The following is an 11,798-nucleotide window of genomic DNA, read 5'->3' on the forward strand; positions in this document are numbered from 1 at the left end:
CCCGGCCTCCTCCTGACGATCCTCTGCTTACTCCTTTGGTACTTCACGACCCTCCTGGTATTTATAACCCCGGCTTCTCCTAACTATTCTCTGCTTGCTCCATTTGTACTTTGTAGATTTCCTGGTCTATACTCAGTCCGTTCACGTTCTGTTGTTTGTCTGTCTGTCATCCCTGCACTTAGTTCAAGATAGGGATTGCCGTCCAGTTGTCCCCTGTCATTAGGACTCGCGAGGCAAGTAGGCAGGGCCAGAGGTAAGGGTGGAGCGCAGTGGTCACTTCCCTCCCCCTGTGTGTGTGTGTGTACTCGACCGTTACAAAAGTGCTGTGTTTACTTAAGTGTTGCAGTGTGGAGAAGTTCATACTCACTTTTTGCTGAGCGTCCATTTTCTCGTTTGTGCCGTACCTCTTCGTCCTACGCAACTGCTTGGAAGAAGTCCTTTTTCTCCCGGATCGCTTCTTCCCGACCAGCCGGACTTGTACGCTGCTCCAAAGAATATGGATCTTCTTCAGTGACGTGTCCTCTTCTCCCTTGCCACACTCAAGCGACGCTAAAGATTTTGATCTGCGTTTGGTAGTATGAGGAAGAGTCGCGTTACCTGCCCGAATTATCAGGTCCTAGATGCTCAGACCGCGTCTCTTGCCTGACAATTCACAGTATAAATATGAATTATCAATATTTATGCAAATATCAATATTTAATATTCATAAATACTGATGACTCCACCTATTTATACCTTTATCTTAATAATTCGCTATTCCTTTGCTTCACACTACCCGCTAAATTAGCTGCAAGCGCCTAACTGAGCTAACTACCGCTAATAAACACACTTTACACAGTAGGTATAATACAAATAATACACAATATTTATTAACACCTACAGTACACTACGCACACAATACACTAACAATACAGCACTATAAATACAACACTAAACTACACTACACGATTCCCAAATTCCACCCACAAATCTATCTAATACAGTACACACACACATATATTAACAGCCCACCCACCTGGTACTAGTCCTATCCCTAAGGGAACAACGAGGGTGAATGGTGAGAGTGAATACAGTCAGAGGTGAATATGGAGCAGGGATGTTCCTGCAGGGTATGGGCAGGGGAAAGGTGGTAAGGGTTTGGATACAGCAATGCAAGGGTTAATACCCTGCAAGTGAGGGGTACTGAGAGGGGGTGAATATGGGTAGGTAGTGGATAGGTAATGGGTAAGGGAATAGTGGGGGTATATGGTAGGATCAGGGAATAGGACAAAGGAAGGGTACATCGTTGGTGGGAGAGTGGTAAAGAAGGGTTAATCGTTGGTGGTATAGTGGTATGGGGTGGTTGGTAGGAATAGAATAATTGGGTAATTGTTGGTGGGATAGCGGTACTCAGCCCTCCAGGTCTGCTCTTTGTCCAGGGGGATCCTCTTCAGGGGGGGGGGCGGCTGGGCTTCTTCTCCTCCAGTGCAGGGGCCACCAGATATTTATGTCCGGCGGCCCGCACTGCCGTACCGCCCACACAGTGTGTGACGTCACTGCACCAGCCCGCACGTCCCCGAACGAGCACATCGGGGCCGCGTCATTTGCTAACAGGAGGGAGAAGCCTTTGATCTCCCGCTTGTAGCATTTTGCATTCCAGAATGCGCATAATAGAGGGAGGGGAGGTTTCTCCCTTTCTTCTATCATGCATAATTATCTCCCTTTCTTCTATCATGCATAATTAAAACAAAGGACTCAGATTCTGTTGAATCTGAGTTCTTTGTAGTCATCAGGATGACCGGACCTTTGTCTGGTTATTCTGATGCAATCAACCGGATTGCATCAGTGTGAATGCTTGGGGCACATTCACACCGATGCCCCTGGTTTCAGGTCATGTATTGGGGATGGGGGATATATATATATATATATATATATATATATATGGCAGATAAGGGGCACAGATAACACATATGTATACATATATATATATATATATATATATATATGAAAATGGACCTATAAGGGGGCACATATTTCCCACAGGAGCCACCATGAGCCCCTGTGGGCCACTAAGGGCAGATGTGCGCAGATGCTGGGCACATCTGCGCACATCATCCTATAAAGTGTCAGTTAATGCATGTGTGTATATATATATATATATATATATATCATGCATGCATGTGTTTGCATGCATATATGTGTGTGTATATATATATATATATATATATATAATCTGCATACGTCTCAGCCCTTCCGCAACAGTGCGCTGTGAACGTGTACCCCGAAAACTTATTGTCGGCAAAAAATCGCACAAAGTCACGAGTACCGGATTTCCCGCTAAAATGCCAGGAGTTTGGGCCGTATAGTGTGGTTGCGTAAATGAAATTGGGTATACGGATGGAGTACAGTTAACACTCCTGTTTTCTGAGGTTTCTGAGTTGTGTTATCTAATCTAAGCAAACACCTTCAATTGCTTTTCAATGGCTTTTGTCTCAAGATAACGCGATGAGTTAAGAAATTTGAGTTAAGAGCTGGAGTGCTAACCCTGCTACATCTGTATGTAAGCCTGTTTCTTGCATGCATTCAATATCGTAAAAGATATACCTGTCAGTCATTTTTTTGGGGTTGTATTGCTGCATGTAACAAACATGGTCGTCAAATTTGTCAACCTGTCCGCCGCAGATGGTGCATTTTAAACCGTTACATTTGTGATCATCGCCGCAGTCTATATATTTGTAACAAAATCTGCAAAAAGTTTTTTTCTTACAAAGAGCGTTGTAAGTGCCAGGTTTCTATGTGTTTCAAAACAATCCTCTGAATAACAATGCGTCCTACATATCGGGCAACGTGTGTTATTAGACTGCTCAACACAATTCGGTCTCTGGCACGCTTTACAAAACTGCATACACCCGTGTCGATATTTATGGTTGTATACAGTGCAACAAACGTCGCAAAAATAATCAAAACCGATAAAAGCTTTTAGATTTTTTTATGCCATAATAATAGAAACATAGAATGTGTCGGCAGATAAGAACCATTTGGCCCATCTAGTCTGCCCAATATACTAAATACTATGGATAGCCCCTGGCCCTATCTTATATGAAGGATGGCCTTATGCCTATCCCATGCATGCTTAAACTCCTCCACTGTATTTGCAGATACCACTTCTGCAGGAAGGCTATTCCATGCATCCACTACTCTCTCAGTAAAGTAATACTTCCTGATATTACTTTTAAACCTTTGCCCCTCTAATTTAAAACTATGTCCTCTTGTAGCAGTTTTTCTTCTTTTAAATATTCTCTCCTCTTTTACCTTGTTGATTCCCTTTATGTATTTAAAAGTTTCTATCATATCCCCTCTGTCTCGTCTTTCTTCCAAGCTATACATGTTAAGGTCCTTTAATCTTTCCTGGTAAGTTTTATCCTGCAATCCATGTACCAGTTTAGTAGCTCTTCTCTGAACTCTCTCCAAAGTATCAATATCCTTCTGGAGATATGGTCTCCAGTACTGAGCACAATACTCCAAATGAGGTCTCACTAGTGCTCTGTAGAGCGACATGAGCACCTCCCTCTTTCTACTGGTAATTCCTCTCCCTATACACCCAAGCATTCTGCTAGCATTTCCTGCTGCTCTATGACATTGTCTGCCTACCTTTAAGTCTTCTGAAATAATGATCCCTAAATCACTTTCCTCAGATACTGAGGTTAGGACTGTATCACTGATTTTATATTCTGCTCTTGGGTTTTTACGTCCCAGGTGCATTATCTTGCACTTATCAGCATAAAATTTTAGTTGCCAGATTTTTGACCATTCCTCTAGTTTTCCTAAGTCCTTTTCCATTTGGTGTATCCCTCCAGGAACATCAACCCTGTTACAAATCTTTGTGTCATCAGCAAAAAGACACACCTTACCATTGAGGCCTTCTGCAATTTCGCTGATAAAGATATTAAACAATATGGGTCCCAGAACAGATCCCTGAGGTACCCCACTGGTAACAAGACCTTGGTCTGAATATACTCCATTGACTAAAACCCTCTGTTGCCTGTCCCTCAGCCACTGCCTAATCCATTCAACAATATGGGAGTCCAAGCCCAAAGACTGCACTTTATTGATAAGCCTTCTATGTGGGACAGTATCAAAAGCATTACTAAAGTCTAGATAAGCAATGTCTACTGCACCTCCTCCATCTATTATTTTAGTCACCCAATCAAAAAAATCAATAAGGTTAGTTTGACATGATCTCCCTGAAGTAAACCCATGCTGTTTTTCATCTTTCAATCCATGGGATTTTAGATGTTCCACAATCCTCTCCTTAAGTATGGTTTCCATTAATTTCCCCACTATTGATGTCAGGCTTACTGGCCTATAGTTGCCCGATTCCTCCCTACTACCTTTCTTGTGAATGGGCACAACATTTGCTAATTTCCAATCTTCTGGGACGACTCCTGTTGCCAGTGATTGGTTAAATAAATCTGTTAATGGTTTTGCTAGTTCACCGCTAAACTCTTTTAATAGCTTTGGGTGTATCCCATCAGGCCCCTGTGACTTATTTGTATTAATTTTAGACAGTTGACTTGCATCAAAAGATTCATTAGTCTTCTTTCCTAACTGAGGTCCTTCTCCTTCATTTTCCTTTGTAAAAACTGAACAGAAGTATTCATTGAGGCAGTCAGCTAGTTCTTCCATATACCTTCCTTCTTTTGTTTTTAATTTGGTAATTCCTTTTTTCATTTATGTATCTAAATAATGCCTTATCGCCTTTTTCCCTGACTGAGCTAATTTCTCTTCTGCCTGTGCTTTAGAAGCTCTTATAACTTGTTTGGCCTCTCTCTGCCTAATCTTATAAATTTGCCTGTCATTCTCTTTTTTTTTTTTTTTTTTTATAATTCCTAAATGCTTTCTTTTTTAAATGATTTTGGCCACTTCTGCTGAGTTCCACAGTGGTCTCTTCCTTTTTTGCTTTTACTGACAAGCCTAATGCAATTTTCTGTTGCCTTCAATAGTGCCACTTTTAAGTAGTCCCATTTCTCCTGGACTCCAATGAAACTGTTCCAGTCTGATAGGGACTCGTATACCACTAATCTAATTTTTGAAAAGTCAGTTTTTCTAAAATCTAAAACTTTTGTTTTTGTGTGGTGTCACTGTACTTATAGTAAACCACACTGACTGGTGATCACTAGATCCCAAGCTTTCCCCTACAGTAATATCAGATACCAAATTCCCATTTGTGAATACTAAATCTAAAATGGCCTCCTTCTGGGTTGGCTCCTCCACTATTGCTGTAGAGATAATCCCAGTAGGGAATTTAGAATATCTGTACTCCTGGCAGAACTAGCTATTTTGGTTTTCCAGTTTACATCTGGAAGATTGAAGTCTCCCATAATGATAACTTCCCCCTTCAATGTCATTTTAACTATTTCCTCAACTAGTAGATCATCTAATTCTTTGACTTGGCTAGGTGGTCTATATATCACACCTACACGAGTTACCTTATGATTATAAAGCTGCAAGGTAACCCAAACTGACTCTAAATTGTTCTCGCTAACTTGTATCAAATTAGATTTTATGCTATCTTTCACATACAGGGCCAACCCTCACCCCTTCTTGCCTTCTCGGTCTTTCCTGTATAGAGAGAACCCTGGTATTGATATATCCCAGTTATTGCTCCCCTTGAACCACGTCTCAGTAACAGCCACTACATCTATATTCTCAGATGCCATTATAGGCTCAAGATCATTGATCTTATTCCCTAGACTGCGAGCATTTGTAGACAAGACTCTGAGCTTGTCATTTCTTAACCTTTGTGCTACTGGCCTCTTCTGGCATTGTTCCGGGGAGCAGTTGGACTGCTGGATTATCACTCTTTTGCCCCCCTTTCCTAGTTTAAATGCTTCTTAGCAAATACTTGGAACTGTTCACCGAGGACATTCGTTCCCTTGAGAGAAAGATGCAAACCATCTTTCTTGTACAGTTCTTTTCCATTCCAACAAGAGCTAACATGAGGCACAAAGCTAAACCCTTGGTTCAGACACCATTCACCAAGCCATACATTGAATTCCTTAATGCGCATCTTCCTGTCATGCTGAAGGTTATACACAGGCAAAACTGCAGAGAATGAAACAGTGCTAATGCTTTTCATGGTGCAATATACAGACGGTCTTTTCTTTAGCTGTGCGGACTGTGTGATAATAATGCCACTGACCCCTATTGTGGTACAAAATTTTTATTGTGAAGGTAATTTTTTTTTCAAATTCAGCAACGTCAGCAATGTGGGTATTTGTAAGTCTCTATGCAGTTGTCAAGCTTTCTCTAACAATGCAACGTCGCTCAAAGCACCACCCTCCAAAATTGCGTAAACACTAGAGGCCAGACAGACGTTATTATCGTAATTATTAAAATCGTATAAATGTTGTTTTTTACGATCAATAATCCGACTATGCGCGACACTGCCCAAACGCCTTCTGGCCCCACCACGGCAACACCTGACAGCTGTTAACAGAGCGCGACTGTGACCGGCCGATATAATTAATCAACCGAAGTTAATACTGAACGGTTTAGATCTAAAGATAAAATTGACCAGAAACAAACACACTTTCTGCCTTATGTCGGCCGAGGCGCCCCATTTTAAAGTCCAAATACAGAACGCTTCCCTGTTTGTCAAAAAAGTACAAGTATCGCCCGCTGTAAGAATCGGTCACAGTAGCGCTCTGTTAACAGCTAACGCAATGTGATCGATCGGGCGTCGCTTAAAGTGTATAGCGTACCCGCCGGTACTCGCATGTCTAACCACGAGAATCTTTTTCTCGGAAACCTACCAAAAACAGTAATACTAGCGTTTGTGGATAGCGAATCATTTTCCGGGAGTTACCAAAGAAATTCTTTGTGCTTCAACCACTATAATGTGAATTATGCAGCCTTATATTTGGATGGTCAACAGATACCGGAAAAACCTTTTCAACCTAACTTCCAAGACGAATCAGCTGTTCGTGAATATATGGCCCTAGTACATATTTCGGGGAAACACAGGGCCGACAACGCTTTATCAGTGGATCGGCACGAGTTTTTGAATGGTTACACTTTGTTCGCTTATCGCCGGATCAAGAGCCCGGCGGTCATTTCTCTCTAGTAAAAACTGGCAATCTGAGAGCTGAAATTAGATTTGCTGAACCGATTGCGAACACAATTAACATAATTGTTTATTCAGTTTATGAAAATATTATTCAAATAAATAATCGGCGGGAGGTATTATATGATTTTCAATAAACATGAATAATTATGAAATTGGCTGTGTTATTAAAGCTGATATTAACGCCAGGCGCATATTTAAAGGTGTATTTCCATGCAATTTATTACCGGGGGTAAAATCATCGACAGGCCCGCTGCATACATTGTAAATACGGATAATTCATTTTAGCGGGGGAAGCATTGGATTTTAATTAGATTATACCCGAATTATGTATCTATTTTTTTTTGATAGTTATGGTTTATCACCCACAAATGAAATATTTCCTGGCGACTTTATGCAGTTTTTATATAAAAATTCCAAGACTATAAGGTATCAAAACAGACAAATACAAGACGTCGTTAGTACGGTCTTCAGCCATAGCTGTATCTATCTATCTTACAATGTCTCGCTAAAGGAATGTCTTTTGAAAATGTGTTAAAAATGTTCACTAACGATTTTAGAAAAAATTACCGTATTGTGCACTCATTTGTAACAAAAACGCATGAAACACTTATGTATATGATGCTGTAATTACAATCAAACGTGTCTGTCCCTACGGGACTGTTGTAAATAAGGAAAATGAATAAAGCTTTTTAAAACAAATAAAATTTGTCATCCTTTGATTTTTATTGCTATTGTTATATTAAAATAATATCAAGCACTATAAATTTAATATCAAGCACTATAAATTGAATATCAAACACTATACATTTAATATCAAGCTATATACATTTTAATAGCAAGCACTATAAATTGAATGTCAAACACTATAAATGTAATATCAAGCAATATAAATTTTAATAGCAAGCACTATAAATGTAATATCAAGCACTATAAATTTAATATCAATTTAATATCAAGCAATATAAACTTAATATCAAGCAATATAAATGTAATATCAAGCAATATAAAAGGGGTGGGGGTATCTGTATAAAAGGGGGCATGGTACCTGTCACTTTTCAGTTTGACGAAACATATACCCTCTTACTACTGTCACCTTTAGAAGGGGGGGGGGGTACTGTCATGGTCCCTCCCATGACAGAGGTGAAAAGATCGGAGAGACTGGAGGCACGTGAGGGTATCTGACAGAATCTCTTTTTTTTTCCTTTCAGTGTTGTGTTTGGTAATGACCACACCCCTTGTCAGGTGCAGCTTGGCGTCATTACTGAGGCCCTATTTAGTACTGACTCACACTGCTTACCATGCGGTTGATATTTCTTGCTGGAGTAGGGTTGAGATGTTGTTTTGTTCATTTGTATCTCCTGCTCCTCCATTCCCTTTAAGCTAAGTACATTTTGTCTTGCATTTTGTTGTTTTCTTGTGTGTGTTGTTGTCTAGGCCTCTGGGATGGAACCAGTAGTCTCATTCCCTGCCATCATTCCTAGAGCCATCCAGAGTCTTCAGGGCCTAGGTTACGGTGTATGAGTATTTACACCTTCAGGGTCTACTCATACAGGAGTCAGGGAGAGGTCTAGAGGTCACCATCCCTATTCCTTAGCTTTAAGGCCTAGAATCCGGTCTATTCCTTCTGTGTGTAATTTGGTGTTATCCCCTCCCTGTTACTCGTTACACTAGCCCTGACTCCTGTCAGTATGAATAGACCCTGAAGGTGGGAATATTCATACAGCGGAAACCTAGGCCTTAGTAACCCTGAAAATCTCTAGCGTTAGTGACAGGGTCTGAGACTACTGGTTTCTTACCAGATGAACAAACCAGTGTCTCCCTGAGGCCTAGTGAACAGTAAGCAAATGGGAGCAACAAAATACCAAGAAAAGTACACTTATCATCAATAGAAAATGGATGAGCAGGAAGCTAGATGAGGACCACACATCAGCTCTTCCAACTCCAGGCAGAGAATATCAACCGCATGGTATGAAGTGTGAGTCCAGACTAAATAGAGGAGCAGTAATTACCACAACTACACCTGAGACAAGAGGTGTCGTCATTACCAACAACACTGCAACAAGTGGAAACATAGAGGCTGTCAGATGACCTAACGTGCAGCCAGACTCTCAGATCTTCTAAATTCTGTCACTGGAGAAACAAATACACTTTCTACTGCCCATTAGACTCCAGGCCTGGTGTCCGGAGGCCAATGAGGCTGAACGGCGGCGACAGGAGCCATAAGCTGTCAACTGCTGCTGTAAACTGCTGCTCCCCTCAGAGACAGGCCGGCCGCCACCTGATGTGAGATACTCATCTCGCCTCATGACTGAAGTGGGTCTGATGAGAGAATGTACAGATGATCAAGGGGTCAGGTGAGGAGAGGAGGTGCCTGAGAGCTGCCAGGGGGGAATTTTATAGATGATAATGTAATCTTGTAGTTCACAGAAAGTAAGCCACACAGGAGAGACTGACCTGTCTAAACAGGGGAACAAACATTTTGCTGGTGATCAGACTGTAGATCACATGACCCATGTGCCCATAATGAAAGAGTACACAATATATGGGTGTCTAAAAGAGTGCTTCTTTAATTTCAGCTCAGTTATAAATTGTAAAACAATTAAACAAGGTAATCATAGCTAAGACAAACATTTATTTGATTGTCTCACTCTGAGTAATGATCAAATACAACTTTAGATCAGGGCTACTTCTATCTTCTGAAATTTCTAGAACTTGCAGTACTTGTCATAGTTTAGCATCTTTCCCAATTTAGTATCTGCAAGATATTTATCAAACATTGCATCCACCTCTTTGCTCTGATTTTCAGTAAAATAATTCTTCCAGTCTCCAATATCTCCTATTTAGAAAAAGAAAGGTGAACAGTGTCATCTTGCATGACAACAAGCAAAACTACTAGTTAATTTATATACACAATAGTATACATTATAGCAAGAGTAAAAAAATAACAGTCATAAAAAAGGCAACTTGTATTATGACTAGTATCCAGATCAAGTGTGAGCAGCTTGACGATTCTCAGAGGCCCCCAGATTATCCAACAACTGTACAACAATTTCTGAAGTCATATATTGGTGGATAACTTTTTAAAGTGAATAAAATAATAACATATTCTTAATTGGCCTCAAATATAAATCTGCACTTGTCTTTAATCCTTCTTCAGTTATATAAGCAGAGTGATGTGTTCATGACTCAACTTTTAAAACTTCCACCCTTTGTGCTGGAATGGAGTAGATCTGAAGTTGCTTCACTCAAAACTTGATTGACAGATTAATGCTGTATGGAGATCCGTCTCTGTAAAGCATTAAAATGTACGGCCTCCGATGAGGCGAAGTTAATTATTCATGAAGTCTCGTGAAACTTCATTGAATAACTTTGTTATTTGATTTTTAAAGCGGAAAACCACCTAAAAGCATGGATATAAACTCGACTTCTGTTCCAACTGGAAGTGGTTTTCCACTTTAAAAATCAAATACCAAAGATATTGAACAAAGACTTGCAAGACTTCACAAATAACTACACTGAACAAAAATATAAACGCAACACTTTTGGTTTTGCTCCCATTTTGCATGAGCTGAACTCAAAGATCTGAAACATTTTCTACATACACAAAAGACCCATTACTCTCAAATAATGTTCACAAATCTGTCTAAATCTGTGTTAGTGAGCACTTCTCCTTTGCCGAGATAATCCATCCCACCTCACAGGTGTGGCATATCAAGGTGCTGAGTAGACAGCATGAATATTGCACAAGTGTGCCTTAGACTGGCCACAATAAAAGCTCTGAAATGTTCACAGTTTGGTCTTACTGGGGGGGGGGTCATTAAAAAAACCAGTCAGTATCTGATGTGGCCACCATTTGCCTCACACAGTGCAACACATCTCCGTCGCATAGAGTTCATCAGGTTGTTGGTTGTGGCCTGTGAAATGTTGGTCCACTCCTTTTCATTAGGTGTGCGAAGTTGCAGAATATTGGCAGGAACTGTAACATGCTGTCGTATACGCTGATCCAGAGCATCCCAAACATGCTCAATGGGTGACATGTCCGGTGAGTATGCTGGCCATGCAAGAACTGGGATGTTTTCAGCTTCCAGGAATTGTGTACAGATCCTTGCAATATGGGGCCGTGCATTATCATGCTGCAACATGAGGTGATGGTCGTGGATGAATGGCACAACAATGGGCCTCAGGATCTCGTCACGGTATCTCTGTGCATTCAAAATGCCATTAATAAAATGCACCTGTGTTCGTGGTCCATAACATATGCCTGCCCATTCCATAACCCCACCGCCACCATGGGCCACTCGATCCACAACGTTGACGTCAGCAAACAGCTCACCCACACAATGCCACAAATGCTGTCTGCCATCTGAGCTGAACAGTGAAAACCAGGACTCATCCATGAACAGAATGCCTCTCCAAAGTGCCAGATGCAATCGAATGTGAGCATTTTCCCACTCAAGTCGGTTACGATGACGAACTGCAGTCAGGTCCAGACCCCGATGAGGACAACGAGCATGCAGATGAGCTTTCCTGAGATGGTTTCTGACAGTTTGTGCAGAAATTCTTTGGTTATGCAAACCAATCGTTGCTGAAGCTGTCCAGGTGGCTGGTCTCAGACAATCATGGATATGAACATGCTGGATGTGGAGGTCCTGGGGTGGTGTGGTTAAACGTGGTCTGTGGTTGGATATAC

General features: G+C 41.0%; 1 protein-coding gene across 1 annotated transcript in view; it reads right to left on the bottom strand.

Annotated features, from left to right (window-relative positions):
- Positions 1-9,148: 9,148 nt before the first annotated feature.
- LOC122934485 (sulfotransferase 6B1-like) overlaps positions 9,149-11,798 on the bottom strand; it is a 247,225-nt gene continuing 244,575 nt past the window's right edge. The window contains exon 7 of the mRNA XM_044289970.1: positions 9,149-9,944. Coding sequence (XP_044145905.1) covers positions 9,814-9,944 — 131 coding nt within the window. The 3' untranslated portion in view covers positions 9,149-9,813. The remainder of the gene's footprint in view (positions 9,945-11,798) is intronic.

The sequence above is a fragment of the Bufo gargarizans genome, chromosome 4 (assembly GCF_014858855.1).
Source record: "Bufo gargarizans isolate SCDJY-AF-19 chromosome 4, ASM1485885v1, whole genome shotgun sequence".
Classification (NCBI taxonomy): domain Eukaryota; kingdom Metazoa; phylum Chordata; class Amphibia; order Anura; family Bufonidae; genus Bufo; species Bufo gargarizans.